This window comes from Chrysemys picta, chromosome 4 (genome assembly GCF_011386835.1).
Source record: "Chrysemys picta bellii isolate R12L10 chromosome 4, ASM1138683v2, whole genome shotgun sequence".
NCBI classification, from domain to species: domain Eukaryota; kingdom Metazoa; phylum Chordata; order Testudines; family Emydidae; genus Chrysemys; species Chrysemys picta.
The window spans coordinates 55,695,742-55,719,347 of record NC_088794.1 but is presented as its reverse complement, the minus strand read 5'-3'; the positions used below and the strand labels follow the sequence as shown (position 1 = coordinate 55,719,347).

General features: G+C 52.4%; 1 protein-coding gene across 11 annotated transcripts in view; it reads left to right on the top strand.

Moving 5' to 3' along the window:
• The window catches only part of LGR6 (leucine rich repeat containing G protein-coupled receptor 6), a 217,822-nt gene that overhangs the window by 145,131 nt on the left and 49,085 nt on the right, over window positions 1–23,606 (top strand). For 10 of the 11 annotated variants that reach the window (XM_065592333.1, XM_024111271.3, XM_065592332.1 and 7 more), the window contains one exon: window positions 10,538–10,609. The exons of the other annotated variant lie outside the window; for it this stretch is intronic. In XM_065592333.1, the coding sequence (XP_065448405.1) occupies window positions 10,538–10,609 (72 nt within the window). The remainder of the gene's footprint in view (window positions 1–10,537; window positions 10,610–23,606) is intronic. 11 annotated transcript variants of the gene reach the window in all.

Below are 23,606 nucleotides of genomic sequence, written 5' to 3'. Positions count from 1 at the left end.
GTTGGACTAGATGACCTCCTGAGGTCCCTTCCAACCCTAATATTCTATGATTCTATTAAATGAAAGTGAATTAACAGAACAGGTAATCATCAAATGATCCATCCCCTGTCACCTATTCCCAGCTTCTAGCAAACAGAGGCTAGGGACACCATCACCACTGATTCTTGTTCTGCCTTTCTCCCCTGAATCTAAGAGCCTGTTGCACCCCATATTTTCTCCCCATGAAGGCACTTACACACTGTGATCAAGTCACCTCATGATCTTTTTAATAAGCTAATCAGATTGCATTTCGTAAGCTTCTCACTCTAAGGAATTTTTTCCAGCCCACAAATCATTTTTATGGTTTTTCTCTGCACTCTTTCCAAAATTTCAATGTTGTTTTTAAAATGTGGACACCAGAATTGGACGCGGTATTCTTGTATTGGTCTCACCAAGGCCATATACAGACGCAAAATCACCTCCCTACTCTTTACACCCCTGTTTATACATCCTAGGTTCTTAACAGACTGGTATCATTGGCACTAATTCTTTCCCCTTTTTTGTAGTCGTTGCACTTAATAGGCAGAAAGACCGAGCTGCTCTCTTCCCCAGAGACTTCCAAGTGGCGGGGGGAGCCTGTACTGCTACTGTCTGTGCTTGTTGCTAGACACAGGACTTTGTTCTCCAGGGCTCCTTTCACCCACAGGAAAAGGTATTTGAAAATAAGAGCGAAAAGGAAAACGAGACAATTTGCCAGAAGACTTCCGCAAAAAGAATTTGGAATAAATCCTGTTTTAATCGGGTGCAGGGCTACAGCCTGTTTAGAGAGCTTTTAATGGGACGAGAGACCCCCTGTTGGGAATTGCTATTTGTTCTTTATTGGAGGCAGGTGGCTCCTGTAATTTTTTCCTGATGTGCTTTTCCAGTTTCCCAGACTGCAGGGTGTGCCAGCCGCAGATGCAAGGCTGTCTCTCGCCTGGTTGCTTTTCTGATGGAGAGAAACATGTTCAACAACAAATCACGCCTCTTTTCAGCAGGGTGCATGTGCTCGTCTAACTCCGCAGGGGAGGGAGCCCATTTCAAAGTGCAGACAGCAACAGTGATGCATGCTACTCACATGACAATATAAACTCTCAGTGCATCCTTCTGGATGCCACGCCAGTGGGAAGACCAACTCTGACTCCTCAATGAGTTGGATCCCTGTTTCAGGCAGATCCACTGGATTTTCTTCTGCTCCATCATTTGTAAGTTGAGCTATTGTAACTCTGCGTGTTACAGGTCCCCCTCTGTGCTGATCCCCAGAGGATACGAAGCGATCAAAGCTGCAGCGTGATTGCCTGGCACGCTAGCGCAAGCTGTAGCAACTCATGCTTCAGCTCTGGAGGCTTCAGCTCAGTCCCAAGTGTTCTGGTTGTTGTGCAATTACTCTCCTCTGTACAACATGAGTCTCGAGAGCTGGGAACATTTCGGGGTTCTCAACATGCCTGGATGTCTCCCCTTTTTCAACAGCCTCTGAAAAACCTTGCACTCAGCATATGCCAGCAGCTAAACGAGAGTTGGGGAACAAGCTTTCTGATGCCCCTGTTGGCTGCAATTTCTTTTCCCATTATTTATTTGGATGGTTGGTTTTTTGATTCGTGATCTTTTACAGATAGATTAAAGAAGTTGGGCTTGATCTTCCCCTGGTGTGAATCAGCCTCACTCTATTAAATCAGTGCCTCTCTGGTGGTTTCCACTAGATGAGGTTCTGGACCATACTGGGGTCTAAAATCATGAACAATAGCTAGGATTGGATTTTGTTTGGTGTAGATTCTTATACCCGGGATGGACTGTGCTCTAATAATCCAGAAGTTAATAGGCTAGAGGCAGCAGTGCTTAATTTGTGCCAGGGCTGAGCCCCGGCACCTCTAGGGTTGGCAGTTCAGAGCCCTGGCACCTCTGGGCTTCCCACGTCAGTTATGAAAATTAAAAAATGGCTTGAGCCCCAGCACCTCTTTCATTACAAATTAAGCACTGGGACGCAGGAACCACTGGGTGAAAGCTCTGGCCTGTGTTACACAGGAGGTCCGACTAGGTGATCATAATGGTCCCTTCTGGCCTTGGAATCTATGAGCTGAAATTGTCTACATGTTTGGTAGGAGAGTTGGGCTCAGGTGAGCCGTGTGTGCCAGCAGCAGAGCTCAGGTGAGCCGGGTGTGCCAACGGCAGCACTCAGGTGAGCCATGTGTGCCAGCGGCGGCGCTCAGGTGAGCCGGGTGTGCCAGCGGCAGAGCTCAGGTGAGCCGGGTGTGCCAGCGGTGGTGCTCAAGTGAACTGGGTGTGCCAGCGGTGGTGCTCAGGTGAGTCAGGTGTGCTCAGGTGAAAGCTCTGGCCTGTGTTACACAGGAGGTCCGACTAGGTGATCATAATGGTCCCTTCTGGCCTTGGAATCTATGAGCTGAAATTGTCTACATGTGTGACGTTATTGACATAAAGTGGGACCGTATAGATCATTGTTGCAACCAAGGTCCTGTAGTGGCACCCAAATCTGGTATAAAGGGGGTCAAATGGGGTGTCTAGGACAAGGTTATGGTTTACTGGTTATGATTATGCTGTCTATATGTGTGTATCAGTTTTGTAGTCGAAGTTATGAATATTGGCTCTATACTGTCTGTATGGCAAACTTATGCTATGCTTCTGGGTGACATCCCAGACAAGCTGAGATTAGCTCTGCCTAGCCTGCTTGATGGCCCATTAAGGACCATCAGCTATACAATGGACCCATTGAGAGAAGGCAGATACGCCTTGTAACTCAGCAAAGTATGCAGGGACTGGCCCATGTGACTCCAGACTCCATTTTGCTGTAATTTTCCACAGTAAGAACAAAGAGGTGTTCTTACACCTGGAAAAGACTATATAAGGCTGATGCCTCATCTCCATCGGGTCTTCAATCCTGCTTCATACCTCTGGAGGAACTTTGCTACAAACTGAAGCTCTGAACAAAGGACTGAGGACCCATCCCAGCGGGGGATGTATTCCAGAGACTTGATTTGAACCTGCAGTTTATTCCATCGCTGCTGCAAGCCTGAACCAAAAACTTTGCCATTACTGTATGTAATTGATTCCATTTAACCAATTCTAACTCTCATCTCTATCTTTTTCCTTTTATGAATAAACCTTTAGATTTTAGATTCTGAAGGATTGGCAACAGCGTGATTTGTGGGTAAGATCTGATTTGTATATTGACCTGGGTCTGGGGCTTGGTCCTTTGGGATCAGGAGAACCTTTTTCTTTTACTGGGGTATTGGTTTTCATAACCATTTGTCCCCATAACGAGTGGCACTGGTGGTAATACTGGGAAACTGGGGTGTCTAAGGAGATTGCTTGTGAGACTTGCGGTTAGCCAGGGGGTGAGACCGAAGTCCTCCTAGTCTGGCTGGTTTGGTTTGCCTTAGAGGTGGAAAAAACCCCAGCCTTGGGCTGTAACTGCCCTATTTGAGCAATTTGTCCTGAGTTGGCACTCTCAGTTGGGTTCCACCAGAACCGCATTGTCACAACATGTTTGGTAGGAGAGTTGGGCTCAGGTGAGCCATGTGTGCCAGCGGCGGTGCTCAGGTGAACCGGGTGTGCCAGCGGCAGAGCTCAGGTGAGCCGTGTGTGCCAGTGCCGGTGCTCAGGTGAACCGGGTGTGCCAGCGGCAGAGCTCAGGTGAACTGTGTGTGCCAATGGCAGTGCTCAGGTGAGTCGGGTGTGCCAACAGCAGAGCTCAGGTGAGCCGGAGTGTGCCAGCGGCAGTGCTCAGGCGAACTGTGTGTGCCAATGGCAGTGCTCAGGTGAGTCGGGTGTGCCAACAGCAGAGCTCAGGTGAGCTGAGTGTGCCAATGGCAGTGCTCAGGTGAACTGTGTGTGCCAACGGCAGTGCGCAGGTGAGCCGTATGTGCCAATGGCAGAGCTCAGGTGAGCCGTGTGTGCCAACGGCAGTGCTCAGGTGAACTGTGTGTGCCAATGGCAGAGCTCAGGTGAGCTGGATGTGCCAACGGCGGTGCTCAGGTGAACTGTGTGTGCCAACGACAGTGCTCAGGTTCTATTCATCAAGGCCCTGCTAATGCCAGGAACATCTCGCAGGATTTCCTGCCCTTGCCATCAGGGAGCTCAGCCCCATTCTTAGCATTCTCTCAGCATCTTGGGTTCCACATAGAGCTGGATGGGAAATCTTTTCCCTTGTGAGAATTTGTGAGATTTTGCTCCATGATCCTGGTCTGCAAAGAGAGATGCATGTATTTGTAAACAGGCAGCTAAAGTTTGTCCATTGACTTCAAGGGGAGCAGGACGGGCAGAAAAGTTTCTCATGGAATTGATCTGTTAATTTTGTCTAAACATCCCTCCAGAGAGCGCCATGTACGTGCACAGCAGTAAAATATCTCAAGTCTCAGTCAAACCCGCTGTAGTTTACCAGGCAGAACTGACTCTCTGAGCCGGGCTTGAACTGACAGACACTGGAGAAGCTGCAATTCCACTTGCTGAAGTAATTTGTTTAACATGGATGGGAAGAGGGCAGAAGGAAAGAGGAGTTCATCTCTTCAATTATTTCCCATTCCAGCTCGCACTATGAGTCAAAGTCTCCTGTGATTGTTATTTCAGAGTTCTCTGGTACCAACCGCTAGAGTTAAGGCCGAGCTGCAGTTTCCATTATAACCCCGCTTTTTCAATCACTCACAACTTTCTCAACAACAGCAACGACAAAAATATGTCTTTGGGGCTTGGAACTTTCTTTGCTTGATCTCCAAACGTCTTCAAGCCAAGTTTAAGCAAAACCAGCTCAGTCTTTGTTTCATTCCTCTTCACTGTTATGAATGAAACGGACGGGATCCTGCAGCTCAAACATTTCTAAATCTAGACATTTCCAGTCGGGCTTCATTTCTGGTCCTAATGAATGGTCAGGTTGTGCCACCTTTACTCACATTCAGTCATCAAGATGGCACATCCCAAAGGGACGTCACCTCCTTGGAGATGGCGCGCTGCCCAGATCAAACTCTATCTAGGACATTCAGTGCTACCTTACTCCTCGAGTGGTCCCCTTGAAATGGATGGAAAGATTGGATGAGAAAGCTGCTACCCAACAGGAGTGAGGGAATCAGAATCTGGCCCCGTAGGAGGAAGACAGCTGTTTTTAAAGTCATGAATGTTCCAAGTCAAGGTGTATTCACATGGGTGGGTGGGAAGACATTACCTATTTTTTTCTCTTTGTGATGCCCTGTAAAGGTGTAGAACACTGGCCAGGATGCCTCTGTTAAGACTGCCTGAGTTGAGAGAGGATCCGTAACAAGACCTTCATTTCCCCAACCTGTCTGTCCAAATGAAAGCTCTGCATTCTGTACTGCTCTCTGCCAGCCCCTCCTAAGGGAATGCTACTTAATACATCGCGTGCCAGGCCTGGAAGATGAGTAATTTGGGGCAGGATCCTAGGGGGAGCGAAGTCCACAGCTGAGGACCCATCACATCTGGAGCCAGAAATGTTGTCCCTGCTATCTGAACTACAAGCCCTGTCTTTCCTGTTTCTTCATGCCCATCCTTGTCATTTCAAATGAACACATGCACTATAGGATTGGAGTTTTGTTCTGTACCTCACTCCTTTGGCATCCCCCATCCCTGGGAACATGTGTTGAGGCACTAGCTACAGTAGATACAAACCTTTGGCTTGGCAAGTGCAGTATCCAGGTTCAGAGGGACTCAAACGAGTGGCGTCATCTTGGTGTGAAAGCCCAAAGTGATGTAAGGGCAACTTGATCTGAAAATGCCCCATAAAATTTGATGGAGGAAGCCATCTGGACATGGAACATATGTTTTTTGTGACAAAGAGAAATAGCTCCTCTAATCTCCTGACTTGGATTTTTATCTAAATCTTTCTCCTCCTCAGAGAATCACAATTGATCCAAGTTTTCTTGCAGCTGCTTTTTCCTCCCCCCCACTTACCTCTGGGAGCAGCCAGTAAATTTTCCTGTACTGCCCCACCCCCGTGTCGCCCCAAAATCTGTGTGTTCTCATCAGAATGACTAGATGGAAATGTGCTTCTCTGGGAGAGTCAAGCTGGTTTCCAAACTGCACTCGGATCATCACAACCCTCCATTTAACTACCACACAGAGCCTGCCTCCTCCCCGGCTCATAAATCCTCCTGCTTTTACCATGGAACATTTGGCACTGGGAAGCTCGGTGACGCTGCCTGCACTCGAATCCAGGTGCAGTGAGAGATTTTTTTTCTGAGCCAAGGCAGATTTAGAGCAAGCACGAGTAACGCAAATATCATTGATCCACCTGCTAGCGTGGCCATTTTAAAGAGGCTGTATTATATGATATGATAGGTTATGTTCCAGAACGCAGACGGGGAAGAGACTGACCATAAATTCTGTGATAATAGATTAATGCTTTACATCACAGCAGATACAGAATCTGTCTGCGTCTGAATGTGAGGGGCTTGGTATTTATTGGGGCGAAGCCCCAGGAACATAAAATGGACTGATCTACTGAAGTGGAACTCAGTGAATATTCTGTCCCCCTGAGCTGCTACGAGGCTGGTGAGTCCTTATTCATGTGAGGAGCCCAACTGGAATCAAGGGCACTACTCAGGTGAGCAAGGACTCGCAGTCTGTCCCCTTGGCGTTGCCTTCTCTGCTTCACAGCATGTCCCCGGGGCACCTGGATCCATCTGTCTGGACTGAAAAGATCACAGGAGTAGGATTCTGGAACGCTATGCCTTGGTTCAGCCAGGGGGCGCTCACTGACTGGAATGGGAGTCGGATGGCTAATACCCATGCACACACTCAGACAGCTTCTGACAACTTGGAAGGAAGAATCCAGTAATACAGATCCTGGTTCTGCCAAAAATGAAGAGAGAGGCCTGGCCTGCGCTTAAAATGTAGGTTGATATAGCTCCGGCACTCTGAACACTGTAACTATGATGCCCTAGTCCCACTGTAGACACAGCTAGGCCAATGGCAGACTGCTTCTATCAATCTGGCTACCGTCATTCAGGGAAGTGGTTTTCCTAGAGCCTGTAAGCTACGTCTACACTATGGGGTTATATTGGCATAGCGGCAGTGACATAGCTCTGTCGCTATAGTCCCTGTAGTGTAGACAGAAATAACACACAGGACTTCCCAATGGGAACCCATGGGACTGTACCATGCCTGGGGTCTCAAGGACAGATGTAACACAGGAGACTTTACTGCTCTTACAATAGAGATGGCACACAGATCTCCAGCAGCAGAATTAGCCCAGAAGGACTTCATAATGCACAGGCCCTCGAGCATCAGAAATAACACACACAGTGCACAATACGTGGCACTGGGACAAAAGACAATGAAGGGAGGAGAAAAGCGGGTAAGATTTGCTGATTCAGTGTGGATAAGGCACATCAGAATGTCACGTTAGCCACTCGGCTCCGGGGTTAGACATTTTTAAAGCATTAAACTGAAGATAACCTTGATTGCAGTCAAACTGGAGTAAATCCAGAAGTCTAAATCTGGAAGTATTTCCATCTTTCTGCGAGCAAGAGATAATAAAGCTGTGTCTGTAGACATCATGGCATTGAACTAAAAGACCAAGACTCATGGGGCTTAGAGGTTTTATTTTCTTTGTTTCAAAAACACTTCTAGGTAAATGCAGCCTGGATTCCACCCATGCATTGAGATCAGTGGGGCAGAGGAGGCAAATGAGGACAGGGCTTTGGACCATAGACATTATAACATTCATTGCAGAAGAAGGAAGTCTGTGCTTAGTCTACTTGGATCCACCCATGGGGTCTAATGCTATGAATGGTTGTTGAAGATGCTCGACTGGATAGGGCCCAACATGAGTTAGTCGTGTTGGTTTGAGCTTTTCAAAGCCCAGGGCTTCCTAGTAAAATGAATGGGAATTGGGCATCCAAACCCACTAAGGAGCTTGGGAAATCTCTGCCTTAGATCCCACGGTGGTGCAAATTGCACGGCACGTGTGAACTGGGCAGGAAGCTCTTTTGTCCGTGTTGCAGTTGTGCAGCTTGGCACCAGGGCCGCCGAGAGCAGGTTCGGGCCCCGGTGAAAATTTTTTTTCAGGCCCCCCAGCAAGGGTGGACCGGCTAAACAGGGCCGACGAGACGGGGGGGAAGCCGGGCCCGGAATTTTTTCGGGCACCCCAGCAAGGGCAGACCAGCTAAACAGGCCAACGAGAGGTGTGGGAAGCCGGGCCCCTTTCCGGACCGCCGGGTCCCGGTAATTTGTACCGGCTTCCCCCAACTCTCATTGGCCCTGCATGGCACTGAGTGGTTGTGCAAACTGAGCGTCATTTGCCGAGAGGCGTATGGCAGGAGAGGCAGTTCACAGGATGGTGTCCCAGAAAGGGCCAAATTAGAGATGCTGCATGGGAGGGTGCTGAGCTGCTGTAACACACACTATCTTCTAGTCCCAAGTGTCTCGGCGACACTGGCTTAGACGCCTCCAGCTCACTCAGACTCACTTCTGTGCCTTTCTCCGGAAGGGGAAAGGGCTCCAAGAACCTCCACCCAGAGCACATGCCCCCTTTTCCATCCACCCCGGGCACACCGGGAACTTGCATCACTCCGAATGTAGGCAGCTCTCATATCAGCAAAGGAAGGGCTGGCAGGTTTTTTACCCCCCAGCCTTTTGGGATTTACCACAATGGACCAGGCAGTAATGCGGAGTTTAAAGACTTTTCCGTTGTAAAGGGAAAAGGAAATACCTGAGTGAGGGCTGGAACTGGGCCTATTGTGGTAGAGATAATGTTAGAGATAACGGAGGACACACCCACTGACTAAGAAGAAAATAGGCCAATGAGCACCAGCATTATGCTGTATCATCCACCTCAGTGGTTATTTACCAGGGATCTGGGGCCCCCTGGACAGCTGCAGGCAGGTTTCAGGGGTTCCGCCAAGCAAGGCCAGCGTTATTCTTGCTAGGGCCCAGAGCAGAAAGCCAAAGCCCAGCTGCTTGGGACTGCAGCCAGGGGCCTCACCACCCGGGGCTGAAGCCGAAGCCTGAGCAACTTAGCTTTGTGGGGGGGCCTGTGTCGTGGGGCCCAGGCAATTGCCCGGCTTGCTATCCCCTAACACTGGTTTTGGCTTTTATATGCAGAAAACAGTTGTTGTGGCACAGGTGGGCCGTGGAGTTTTTATAGCATGTTGGAGGAGAGGGGGCTCAGAAAGAGAAAGAGAACCCCTTGTGACGGGTTGAATCACAGAAACCCCCTGGGAGCTGCCACCTGATGTGCCAAGACTACCCCTGCTCCTGTTTTCCCTGCCAGCTGAGGACTCCAGCAACCTGTTTTGCTGAGCCAGACACTCCCGTCTGCTCCAACAAAGACCCAGGGTCTGAATTACTTGCCCCAAAGCTGCAGGTTTACCTGAAAACAGCTCACAGAAGTGTGCTTGTCTTTAGCACTCAGATGCCAACTCCCAATAGGGTCTAAACCCAAATAAATCCGTTTTACCCTGTATAAAGCTTATACAGGGTAAACTCATAAATTGTTTGCCCTCTATAACACTGATAGAGAGATATGCACAGTTGTTTGCTCCCCCAGGTATTAATACATACTCTGAGTTAATTAATAAGTAAAAAGTGATTTTATTAAATACAGAAAGTAGGATTTAAGTGGTTCCAAGTGGTAACAGACAGAACAAAGTAAGTCACCAAGCAAAATAAAATAAAATGTGCAAATCTATGTCTAATCAAACTGAATACAGATAATCTCACCCTCAGAGATGCTTCAGTAAGTTTTTTCCTCAGACTGGACACCTTCCCGGCCTGGGCACAATTCTTTTCCCTGGTACAGCTCTTGTTCCAGCTCAGGTGGTAGCTAGGGGATTCTTCATGATGGGTCTCCCTCTTTGTTCTGTTCCATCCCTTTATATATCTTTTGCAGAAGGCGGGAATCCTTTGTCTCTCTCTGGGTTTCCACCCCCCCTCACTGGAAAAGCACCAGGTTAAAGATGGATTGCTGTTCATGTGACATGATCACATGTCACTGTAAAACCTCAAGCCTTCATTCCTCCCAGCCTGACTCACAGGAAAGCTTGCCTGTAAACAGAGCCCCAGTCAATTGTCCTGGTTGATGGGAGCCATTAAGATTGCAAACCACCATTAATGGCCCACACTTTGCATAATTACGATAGGCCCTCAGAGTTATATTCCATATTTCTAGTCCCTGATACAAGAGTGGTACATTTATACAAATAGGATGATCACACTCAGTAGATTATAAGCTCTGTAATGATACCTTACAAGAGACCCTTTGCAGGAAGCATATTCCAGTTACATTATATTCACTCATTACCATATTTTTATAAAACCATATAGACTGTACAACGTCACACCCCAATCTACCTCGCTCTTGTTTGCTGCACCCTGTGGCCATCCTGAGAGCCTAGTGGTTTAGTGACTCTGCAAGGTGCATTTCCTGCCCCAGTGCCCTTCGTGCGCGAAGCAGCACTCAGCTCTCCCAGTGCCCCTGCGCCGTCACCGCTCAGGGGCTACTGGAGAAAGGCCAGTTGAGTTCGGCCCCATTTAAACATCTCCATTTTCTCTGCAGGCACCTGCACAACAACCGGATCCAGAGCCTGGGGATCAACAGCTTTGAAGGGCTGCACAGCCTGGAAACTCTGTGAGTGGCCCGTTTTTTCTTCGGCAGGGAATAATGCCCGTTTTCTCTTCTCTGGATCCCTGCCAGCTTGCTAGCAGCGGAGCCAACATGGGTGCTGTGTGCATCCATGCCAGGCCCAGGGGCTAAGCGCAGCTCAGGTGCATGGGGGATGGGGAGTGTGCCTTGGATGGGCGTTCCAATTAAACATGGGGTTACTGGAAGGAGCTGGCGTGTTTTGCAGCCTGTTTGCTGCTTCATGTTATGTTATTTTGCTTCCTTCTTGTAATGGCAGCCCCTGGAGGAAAGTGCTTTGAGACTGAGCAATTCCACCTGGTCTCATAGCCTGTTAGCTGCTCTCCAGCTCCACTATTCCCCCACAAACTTTAGGGCCTGGCATGCATACAGCTGCTAACCAGGTTGGGGAGCCAGACCAGGCCCCTAAACACACTGGCTACACCCCCACAGGGGTATAGCATGATGACCTTTATCGTGATCTGCTGCTCTGCTCTGGTCTCTTATCCCATCACTGCCCCCCGAGTATGCACCTAACTTTTCACCAGTCATCAGCCTCAGCCACCCAGCTGTCAACACCTCATGTGCCACCTCTGCTCACTCTCCCACCATCTGGAAATCGGGGCCTTCTAAGGGCTCTCAAGCTGGACACCCAAAAATGAAGGCTGGTTAAAAAATCAGTGGCCGGGTCTGAAAAATCTTGGCCAAGGTATTTTACAAGCATTTTATGCCACCCAAACCACTTCAAGGACTGTCTTTTGGGCTGGCTGTACAATATCTAGCACAACGGAGCCCTGTTCTTCGTTGGTCCCTAGCCACTATTGTAATAACTATGATTCCTATTAATAATAATGATGACGAAACGGACAAATTCTCCGGTACAGTCTGTCCTGCGGGCAGGCTAGCATTTGCCTAGACTCCAAGATTCTTGTAAGTCAGGCGTGGATCTGCTGTAGGACAGGAACTCCATCAGAAAACAGGACTGCTCCTAGCTACCAGCCCTGGGGTGTTGCTGAACTGCAGGAGAGAGCAAAAAGCCTCGCCCAGGAGGAGTGTATGCGGCTGCCCTGTGAACGGCCTGGGTTTAATGGGCCATGCACTGGCCTCATGTGAAAAACAAACAAACAAGCAAATAAATCCAGGCTCCAAAATGTCTGAGCAAGCGGCTTCTTGCCCTCAGTTGCACAGAAACTTCTCCCTCTGTGCTGGCCTTGGGCAGAACCCAACGAAAGAAGGAGAAGGGGATGGGAATAAACAGAGAGCCGACGTGTCCTGTCATAAAAGTGTCGCTCAGAGAGACACGGCCTGTTCTGTGCTCAGCGAGAAGATGCTCAGATACTGCAGGCAAACTGCTGGGCCCAGATCTTCAAACGTATTTAGGTGCCTAACTCCCATTGGGGCCTAAATACCTTTGAGGAGATGGGCCGTGGTCCCTAGGTGTGCTCCCCAGAGGGCTGGGGGCAGGGCAGTCTCAGGAAACGTATTCTCCTTGCATTTGGACTGACAGAGCCCGAGGCACCCAGAACAGGGAGGAGGGTGTTAAACTTTGGTACTGGTGGCTTGGGAGGAGGAGGGGGATCTCCTCCGGATTGCCACTGGAGGTGTCTATGTGTACTTATAACGGAACCACGAGGCACTCGGTTACCATGGCGGTGGGCGCGTACCGAGAAAAAGAGAGGCTTGGTTAGATTTTAAGACAGGCACATTACAGATCAGTGAAAAGAAGCCGAGTCGCACATGGGGTGAGGGGAGGCCGCCGTCAACGTGACGTCTCTGCTGTCTGAGTGTTCCATGTGTGTCCCTCACCATGGCGTCTGATCACCAGCCCGGCCTAGGGCCTGTTTGTGGCAGTTCTTTGTGTTCAACTGTTTGCTTGGATGATGTCAGTGTAGACCAGATGGAACCTTCATGGATTACAGCCTCCCCAACCCTCCCTCGCCCCAAAACGTAACATCCAGTGTAAAACAGAGGGGGAAAGAATCGGAGACCAGCTGGGAGAAGAGAAATCTCTGTGCGTACAGCTCATTTCCCACTGTCTGGGGTTTGTGTGTGTGGCATGCAAAGCCAGGGTAGTTTGCTGTGATGATTACATGGTGGAGGCATCAAGGCATCTCGCATAAATGGCCAAGAGCTGCCCACTGGTCAGCCAGCTCCAGCTATTTCATTGTCCGGATTCTTTTCAAGCCCCAGGTGACACCTTTTCTTGGACTGGCACGTGCGTTGCTCCAGATTCCCATCTCCCTTCAGGCAGCACTATGGGGACAGAGTCTAGCTGTAAAGTAGCCGGTGGAGATGGGAGAGGGGCGCTCCCTGCTGGCACAGATCCCCTAGGAACCACGTGACAGCGGCACACGTTACACCAGCCTCCGGCTCAGGCCACCTTGGAGTAACCCAGCCCAGCTGGCTTTCTGCCCCCTCCCTTGTGCAGAGCCCCAAAAACAGGTGCAGCATGGGACTAGGCTGAGCAAGCTCCCCAAACTGTCCTTCCCCACAGCTGGGGGATCCCTCTCTTTGTCTCCCTCATCTCCTGCCCCCCCCAGGGAATTACCAGTCAGGCACCACCTCTGCGGCTGGAGATTCATTGCTTTGTCAACTGATCCAAGGAGCCCCCTTGTTGCGTCTCCTCCTTTCTTCCAGGAGCCTACCTGGGGTGCACAGGAGTGAGGATAAGGAGTGTGCCCAGAGCTTCCGCCCATGCATGCCCCTTCCCTGTTGCAATCGCAGTTCTTGAGTGCACCACTGGGGGGCACACCTTGTCCCCCAAAGGGCAGGGTTGGTTGATTGGCTCTGGCGCTGCACTCCACAAAAGCGGTGTAGCAGTGGGAGCCTGCCCCTTGCACTGTGGGGTGCTGTGGGAGTGTTCTGTGGTCTGGCCACTAGACCACACTGCCTCCCCTTTGGATGCCTCCTTTAAACTTCTTCCTCTTGCCTCCAGTACAGGCTGGGGATATTTTGCTAATCTCACATGTGGTATTTAACCTATTCTTCAGTATTTCACGGGCCAAATTCTGCTCCCAGTTATTTTATGGGTGTAACACTCGTGAAGTCAATGAGATGGCCAGGGTGTTGCTCAGAGCAAAATCTGCTCCGGTGTTTCCAAGAGGTGTGTTTTATTCCACTGCGGATATGGGGCCATGTGCCCTGTTGTTATGGCTATTACTTCTAAAGCTCAGCGGGGTAAAGACATGTTGGGTGGGGTTTTCAAAGGCACTGATGGGAGCTAGTTACCCAGCTCCCAGAGCTGGAGATTCCCCACCACGTCTAGACAGCTGGATTGGCCAGGATAGGCAGGGAGAGGGATTGTACTTTGTAAAATACAATCAGATCTTTTAAATCAGCAGTTCTCAAACTGTGGGTCGGGGCCCCATAGTGGGTCGCGACCCCATTTTACTGGGGTCATCAGGGATGGCTTAGACTTGCTGGGGCTTGGGGACCAAGCCAAAGCCCAAGGGATTCAGCCCTGGATGGCAGGGCTCAGGTTACAGGCCCCCTGGTGGGTGCTGAAGCCCTTGGGCTTCGGTTTTGAGCCCTTCCCCACTCGAGGTGGTGGGGCTCAGGCTTTGGCTTTGCCCTGCTCCTCCTCCCCACCTCCACCACCTGGGGTGGTGGGACTCGGGCAGGTTCAGGCTTCGGTCCCCCCTCCTGGGGTCGTGTTGTCAGAAGGGGGTCGCAGTGCAGTGAAGTTTGAGAAGCCCTGTTTTAGATTCAAGAGAGAAATGGCTCCGATTGCTCTGTGCAGTTCCTCCGCAGCTCGGAGCCAGGGGCACTCAGGAATTCTCCTCTACGTGCCCAATCTGTGCACAGACGGATCACAGTGAGAACTCCCTTTGGGCAGAGACTGCTGCGCTAAGCACCTGGAAAGAGGTAAAGAGAAAGCGGGGTGGTGAGCTCCCCTCCTCTGCCAGCCTAATGAGTAGTGCCCCACAGAGCCCAGGGCAGCCATGCATTGCCCCCTTCACAAGGGGTGTGCAAATGGCATGATGGAGCAGCAGACCTGCTATCCCAGCTGCTCAGGAAGGTGCAGACACCAAAACGTGGCAGGAGAAAGCGGCTAGGTGAAAATGTTTGCCCCACAGCCTTGCTACTCTGATGTTGGTCTATCTCCAGCTATTACTCTCAAAGGTTTTAATGTGAGCCGCTTACTAGAAGGGTATTTCCCCCTCTGGCTAGCCCAGATCTTCATTATTTAGACATCTCTCATGCAAGATAACAGGAGGGAAGATAAAACCTCTATCTCTCATGTGGTTTGGCATCCGTTCCAAGCCTCTTGGAGAAACCCAGTGAGGCGTGACTGCTAAGACTCCCAAGGAGACTGGGGGTAAATCGCAGCGCTCAAGAGACCTTATGTGACACATTCTTTATATAGCACCTTTGGCGTGAGTATGAAAAAAGGGTAGTATTCCTTTAAATAGGTTGTGAGCCCTCTAATGGTGCTCACTGTGTTCTAGAAGCTGTAGTTAGGCCTGGCATATATATTGTGTAGTAAACACGGGGCTGTGTATTTTCTGCATGGTATAACTGCTGAGTAAAGAGCAAAAGAAGCCTCCTTTAATGACAAAAAGCTGGGCAAGAGTTACTAAGAAAACAGCGAACCACAATAAGAACACCAGAGGGCGAAAGCCAGCAGCTGGTAGCTTCCCCTGCAAAGGCAAGGTTGTGTTATGGTGAGAGGAAAGGGCAGAACTGTAGAGCAGGAGGCTTTGGGTTGAGCTGTCAAGAGTGAAAGGAAGGAGCCAAGTGGCGCTAAGGAAAACCACGAGCTTTAGAAAGAGCAGAAGTGAGGAATGTCAAAAGCCAAGACGCCAGCCACAGCGTTAGCCTGTGTAGCGAGTCCCGTTGGCCTTGTAAAACGTACCTCAGAATGTACCGCGTTTGGGGCTGTAAAACACAAACCGTACAGCGCCGGGGCGACGCACACACATTAACTCAAGTTTCAATCCCTCAGCCCAATTCTGCAGCTGCCTATCCCCCCCACCCCAGAGCAAGGGAAGGGTCTCTTGTTTCCACAGGGACTCATTGTTCTTCACGGGAGCCCACATTGCAAAAGCCCCAGGGAAGAGGGCAGCTGAGGGAGGGGAGAGATTTTTGCCTCCATCCTGTTATGATTTTGCCACAGAGAAGACAAAGCTTCTTATGCCAAAGCTGCAAGAAGGGGCGTTTGTGGCCCGAGGTGCCGGTTCCCGTCCCATCCTGGCAAGGAGACAGGTTTCAGCAAGCCGGCAGGGCCTCTGATATGCTAATAGGGGAGGTGGGTGGCATAGCAGGGATTCCAGCATGTCTGCGAACTTGGATGCCTCTCAACTGAAAATTGGCTTTGGCTGGAGCCCTCGAACAGCACCGTCTGACAGGGAAAGGGGCTTGGCTCTGGTGTGCCCACGGGCCTGCGGAGCTCAGTGATTTGAGCATTGGCCTGTTAAACCCAGGGTTGTGAGTTCAATCTTTGAGGGGGCCACTTAGGGATCTGGGGCAAAAATCTGTCTGGGGACTGGTCCTGCTTTGAGCAGGGGGTTGGACTAGATGACCTCCTGAGGTCCCTTCCAACCCTGATATTCTATGATTCTCATGGGCCTCCCTCAGCTCCCAGCTCGCTTTACACTGCAAACCGGGCAGAGGCTGTGCGCACCTTGCTGTGCGTTATGGCTGGTGATGCAGGCCGGCCTGAGGGCTGGCTGAGATCGGGGCCCTGTTGCACTGCTCCAAAGAGCTCACCCTGGAAATAGACCCAGCAGGCAAAGGGAGGGGAAGGGGTAGGTTACTCCAGCAGAGCGGTGTCAGGTGCCATGGCTCACTTGGGGGAGGGATGAGCTTACAAGACAGAAAAGGGAAGGGGGTGCTTAGCAGGGAGGGGAAATGCAGGGCAATAGAGTAGTGGAGCAGAGAGCAGGAAGGAAGGATAGTTCTCAATGGGTGTTTGCAGAGCACTGTCGAAGGGCTACAGTAGGGTTACCATACGTCCGGATTTTCCCGGACATGTCCGGCTTTTTGGGCTCCAAATCCCTGTCCGGGGAGAAATCCCAAAAAGCCGGACATGTCCGGGAAAATCGGGACATGCGGGGCCGGCGGTGCTGGGCCGGGGGCCGGCGGGGCCGAGCCGGGGGCCAGGGGCCGGGCCGGCAGTGCGGTGCCGAGCCGGGGGCTGGGCCGAGCCGGCGGTGCCGAGCCGGCGGTGCCGGGGCCGGGGGCTGGGGGGTGCTGAGCCGGGGGCCGGGCCGGGGACCGGCAGTGCTGGGCAGGCCGGGGGTGCTCGGCCGGGGGCCGGGCCCGGGGCCAGCACCCCAGGGCCCGAGCCGACCCAGGCTGGAGACGCCGGGGGGGGCCAGATTGGGCCGCGCCTCCTCCCCCCACTCCCCCCTTACCTGCTTCAGGCTTCCCACGAATCAAATGTTCGCGGGAAGCAGGGGAGGGGGCGGAGTTGGGGCGGGGACTTTGGGGAAGGGGCGGAGTTGGGGCGGGGCTGGGGCGGGGCCGGGGCCCTGTGGAGTGTCCTCCTTTTGGAGGCTCAAAATATGGTAACCCTAGCTACAGAACTGACCTAAGAGAGAGGGGGGTGCAGAAGGCTTGGGAGCAGGCAGTGCCCTGGGGCTGCAGGGAACAAAGAGGGCAGGAAGAGCAGAGATGGGGCATGGATTTGCAGGAGAGAGGGGAAAGGAGGGGAGCGAAGAGGGGATGGGGAGGCCGCTTCCAGGCAAAGGATAGGCAAGAAAATCAGAGGCAGAATGGGAGAAAAGGCAGCGACTGATGTGGAGAGGGATGGACTCTTCTGTGTAGCTGGGAGAGGCAGCTCTGGGAGGGGATCAGATGCCAGGGTGATGGGCCCAGCCTACGGACCTCAGTAGACCTGAAGAGAGAAGAGGGGGATAAAGAGACAGGGGAGGGGGAAGTGAGGAAGGACCCTCCCAGCAGGGAGGTGAGCGAGGCGTGGAGTTATGGCTGCTTCTTTCCTGCCCTTCGGCATAGACATCCAGCATGTCTGTATGTGAGGCTCGCTCAGGGGCAGGATTCGGAGTGTTTCTGCTATGATCTCACCGGCTTCTGCAGATCCTGCAGCTAAATCACTGGAGGGAAAGGTAGCAAATAAGCTACAGTACTCCCAGACGCCCCCGGAGCTCCCTGGGAAGCGCCTGAGTCGTGGCTGGGGGAGAGGGACTGGTACCACCCCCACCAACTGTGGTAAAACTGGGGGAGGCAGCGGCCCCCAGCCTACTGCACCCTGGAGGCCTGTGGGTGGAGATGGCAGCCTCCTGCAGATCTGGGGCAGGAGGAGAGGTCCCCAGGCCATAGCTAAAAGGGAACGTGACCAACAGCCACGCCTTTGGCCTGAGCTGCTCTCTGATCCCCCTTACAGACACACACCCACGAACACCAATACATGCACACTCACCCTATGCATCACACACACACACACACACACACACACCCCTACACACGAACACCAACAATCGCACATGCGCCCTATACACCCTGTACACCACACGCAAACACATTCTCTGCATCCGCATGCACACACACCAACACACACACATTCCCCGCTCCCCACGTACACACACAGGCCGGTCCCTTGTTGAAGCACACTTCCCTTCACCCGCTAGCATGGACTGTGCAGTGCTTTGCAGGACTGGTGGTGGGGCTGTCCCTTCACCCATCCGTAGAAGGCCACAGAGAATCATGCATTAAGTAACTGCCCCATTCCTGCCGCATCCCCAGGCCTGATCATACCACCAGTGCCTCCATGCGAGCCACAGGATGCTGAGGTCTTTCCTGGACCCAGGACTCCTCACTGGTTTGGAGAATACAGCACCCCTACAGCTGGGGACTTGTGTGTGCCTCTCCAGCGCTTTGAATCAGTGGTTCCCACCCAACGTGGAGCACGGGGCAGTGTACACAACGCCCTGTGATCAGGCTTCATCCCGCCTGCCTGGGGTGACCTGCATGTTCCCCATCTCTGCAGCTCCCCAGTCCCTGACACTTCCTCCTCTAATCACAGACGGGAGATAAATCACTTGGAGGGAACAAACCTTCCCTTGTTTAAAAGCCTTTTTATTTAAAAAAAATAATGTTCATAAATTAAAAACGTCTCCCGAAAGGGCTGATCCCAAACCCGCTGGCCCCAGGCGTCAGATCTGCCTAACCTTGCCTCACAGGAAGTGCCCTCACCACAGACTTTCACAACGCGCTGCTCCCATTATGTGGGTAATTAGACGGGCTTTGGAAATGCAGAGAGCAGGGCTGGAACCTACTGATGCCGCTGAATGTTTAGATTTTCTGGGGGGTGGGGGGAGGGAATGTGCCCTGGGCCACAAAAGCAGGAAGGAGGAAGCTGGGAATCTTCCAGCTGAGACCCCCACAGGGTTGACTTAACCCTTTCAGGAACATGGGGCACTTGTCGCTATCTGGGAGAAGCTGTTTGCCAAAGGATGCCCAGGCACTAGAGCAGAATTTGCCTTCCCCAGTGGTGTATGGGAATGCCTGGGCCGTGCACGCTTGGGACCCCTGGGCTGTGCACAGTCATAATCCTTGGGCCGTGCATAGTCGGAATGCGTGGGCCATGCACAGTCTGGATCCCTGGGTCATACACAATCAGGACCCCTGGGTCGTGCACAGTTGCAACCCCTGGGCCGTGCACAGTCGGGACCCCTGGGCCATGCACAGTCGGAATGCCTGGGCCGTGCACAATCAGGACCCCTGGGTCGTGCAGAGTCGGGACCCCTGGGCCATGCACAGTCGGAATGCCTGGGCCGTGCACAATCAGGATCCCTGGAACATGCAGAGTCGGGACCCCTGGGCCATGCACAGTCGAAATGCCTGGGCCGTGCACAGTCCGGATCCCTGTGCTGTGCACAGTCGGGACCCCTGGGCCGTGCACAGTTGGAATGCCTGGGCCGTGCATAGTCGGAATGCCTGGGTCATACACAATCAGGGCCCCTGGGTTGTGCAGAGTCGGGACCCCTGGGCTGTGCACAGTCGGCAGATGCAGCTCTAGACAGTCTGCAAAACTTCAGTGTGCCTAACTCTCCATGCCCTGGTCCCTGGGCATGTGCAGATTTCCATCATGTAGTGGTGAGGAGCATGCGCTGACCTCTCAGATACTATATTTCCCAGCACTCATTAGCAGCTATCATCTCATTCTCCCCTCAGTTTCGCCGGCAGAGCATTCAAAAACAAAATTGCTTCTCCCAGAAACCTGCCACCCTAGGCAGCTGCCTAGTTCGTCTAGCACTAGAGTGTCCACTGCACAATCAGGATCCCTGCGACATGCAGTCAAAATCTGTGGGCTGTGCACAGCTTTCTGCAGTGGAGACCCACAGCTCTCTCTCCCTTCTGACCAGGGTATCTCTAGGCTAAAGAGCTCCCTGCCTTCGCTGGGTTATTCCCTGCACAAGACAGCCGGCCTAAGCAGGTCTACTTCACTTCTGCCCTCAGCTGGTATGCAGTGTAATTGTGCCAGTTATAAGTCACCACACAGTGCATCCTTTGCAAGCACGTGTATTCCTCGGGCAAAAGCCCTTAAGGTTTCTCTAAGCTATTGCACATCAATGACAGATCTGTCACAACCCCAACTTGAGACGTCTCCTGCCTGATTTTCAGAGGTGCTGAGCGCCCTCGTCAGGTCCAGGGTGAGCTGTGGGAGCTCAGCACTTCCTGACCATCAGTCCTGGAGGGCCTCGCAATTGGAACAGCCAGAAAAGTGAAGCACTCACCTCCCATGGCCCCTGACAGAGACTTTGGCTTAGTGATCCGCTCTGTCGTGGGTGCAGCTGGAGAGAGGTTGTTAGCAGCAGGGCAGTTTGGGGGCATAGGGTGACGTAGAGAAAGGGGAAATGCAAGCAGAGTCAGGGAGACAGGCCACCTGTCAGGGAGTTCCCTTCCACTGGTACAGGGTGAGTCTTCAGGGCCACTGTCTGCCGGGCACAGCGCACTGGGGGCTGTGTAAATAACCACTAATAACAAGAGTGGGAGCCGGGGAAGCCAACCGGAGAATGCACTGTAGCATCGGGAGCGCTCCTGCCCTGCCACCTGACCCGTCTCTGATTTCCATGGGCCCTTTGCTTCCGGCCTGGCATGTGCACATACCTGAGGGCACAGACTGAGCCTCTGGCTTCACTGATCAAGGGCCGTTAACACCTCTCCTGCCTCGGGATCTTTGGCGAGGCCCCTTTGTCCCCTCAGAGGGAGCTGGGCTACGCCCCGGTTTCACTTTGCTCTGGAATATGCCCCCAAGGCAGAAGCAATATTTGGGGACTGAGAATAAGGAGAACCCCACGGGGTAAGCTTGGCCCACTGGGTCACGTGTTCCACCCTGAGCTGCTCCTGCTGGTGGAGATGTTCCATGTGGGGGTTCAGGATGATGATCCCCATCCCGAGGGGTAACTGCTCACCCTCATTGCTATTTCTTTCCCTCTTTGGTCCAGAGGAACCCCATCCTGTCCCCCTGCCACCTCCCCAACTCTGCAGCCTTGCCCGGTCCCATCCCCCCAACTCTGCAGCATTACCGTCCCAGCCCCTCCAACTCCCTTACATCATCCCACCCCCATGTGTGACCCCATCCCATCCCCCCATCTCCCCAGCATTGCCCCATCCCTTCATCCCCAACTCCCCAGTGTTATTCCATCCATCCCCCAGTGTTACCCCATCCCAGCCTCCCAGCTCTCCAGCTGCTGAGCTCATAATGACCGGACCAAGGCCAACAACCTCCCCAAAGATGCCCTTCGTTCTCAGAGCTGCTCTGACATGGCTCCTTGTCCCCTATGCTTCATCTTGCTGGAATTCCCCTCCAGCCCTGATGGCCTCGGTGCTGCCTGCCAACAAGTGGCTGACTCAGGGCAGCTGCTCGCGCTGGAGGAATGAGCCCTCTGTTCCCCGAACATGTGAGCATGAATCGGTGCCCGATGAAAGGTAGGAAGAGTCAGTGCAGGCCAGAGCGAGGCAGGCTGTGGGCAGACAGGTTCCACCATGCATCTCCCATTGCACCCGCAGCTCTGCCCACGCACCTTGCTCCTGAGCGTCAATCTCCCTGCTACTCCAGTCTTGCCTCCCTCCCTCCAACTCTGCCCACGTCCCTCAGTCCCACACTGCAGCCCCCTCTTTTCTCCCTGGCCTGGGCTCCCCACGCACAACTCTGCCAAGGCCCCTCAGTCGCAAATCACAGCCCTCTGCTAGCCTAGTCCTGGGCTCCTCATGCACAGCTCTGCCAGTGTCTCCGTCCTGCCCCACAGCCCCCTCTAGCTCAGGATTCTGCATGCACACCCACCCCTCAATCCCAACCTGCAGCCCCCACTGCCGAGCCAGCCCTGACCTTCCTCTCCTGAGCAGAGTGCAGGGTGCAGCTTTTTAGTAATGTGCACAAACAGGGGTTAGTATGAGCCCCCCGGCCCCTAACTCATTTCACAAATGACCAACAGGCCGTTGGGCTTTGAGCTTGGCATTTGAGCATTGCCCAGCCCCCATCATTCGCCACACGGTTATAGTCTGCGAGCTGAATCACCGAGGTCCCCATTGCTTTGTGCTTTGCGGTCAATTTCCTTTGTGTCTTGTAAGTGCTATGTGCTTGTGTCTGCGGGACCCCCCACGAGAGCCCGCCTCTCAAAGGCTTATGTCCAGCTTGTTAAATAAATCAGTTGGAATTGAAAACATATTTAATTCCGTACCTTCATCTGTTACAGAACAGACAGAAACACTGGTTGGAGCAGACACATTCTGGGCACTGCTACATCTCTAAATAGGGAACAGAGCCCTGCTAGAGAGGGACTGGCAGCTGGAGATGGATAAGGCAGGAGCTACAGACAGATGCCTTCCCCCTCCAGTATAAGTTTCAATCCTGTGTAAACCCCTGGACAGTGACGCAAACACTGTATGCGAGGCAAAGATGGGGCTGTTGCCAAGCAAGGCTGGCAAGAATAAATGCCTAGATGGAAGAAAAGCTCCATACTAGCCAAAAAGCTGGCTCTGGAGAGCTCTGACCAGCTTTCCCCAAAGCCGGACGCTGAGTGCTTTCTCTGCCAGGGGTTTGCTGCGTTCTGCCTAGAGGGAAAAGCGTTTGCACAGGTGAGAAACAGCCACAGTTCTCCCCCTGCAGACTCGCTTCTTCCACAAGCAGGGAGCCAGACCAGACCGCACATGCTAAAGCACCTCCCAGTGCAGCCTTCATTCTGTGTCTTGCATAGCACCAAGCATTTGTTGGTGCCAATAGGGGATAAACTCACCTCTTCCCCAGTGCACATGTAAGACTTCAGTAATGGCTCAGCAGGGGTGGGCTGTGATTGCTGGTCCCGTTCCCCCCGGCTGTGACCTGGCAACAGCCAATTTTTTATTTTACCCTATTTCCCACCCTGACCCTCTGGGTTTATCTCACACACCTGTTACACCTTGTCCTTTAGCCAGCAAGTTCCAAAAAAGAACTAGAGAAGCTATTAGCCAGGATGGGCAGGGATGGTGTCCCTAACCTCTATTTGCCAGAAGCTGGGAATGGGCGACAGGAGATGGATCACTTGATGATTACGTGTTCTGTTCATTCCCTCTGGGGCACCTGGCATTGGCCACTGTCGGAAGACAGGTTACTGGGCTAGATGGACCTTTGGTCTGACCCAGTGTGGCCGTTCTTATGTTCTTATGACTGTCGCTCATCACCTGGCACCATGGTGCCCAAACTAACTGTGGCCTCTAGATGCTACCACAACATAAATATGAAATCATCATCATTGCTGGTGGTTTAATGGGCCCGGATGGTCCAGGAATGGGCTACTTCCGAGTTGCCAGTTCAACTCTGGCTGTGGCCGCATGCGACCCAAAGTTGCTGTCATCAGATGTTGGTTTGGTGGCCTCTGTGAAATGAGCATAGGCCCTGAACCTCCAGTCAGCTCAGGGTTTAGTCCCATTGTAACAAGGACAATGCCTGGGCATTTTGAAGGGAGCCCTTGTGTTTTTCTAAAGCCTATGGAGCAGTGGCACTGACTACACCTCTAACTAGGCGTCTCTGCACTGTATCAGCATAGCCTTGCTGATGCTTGCC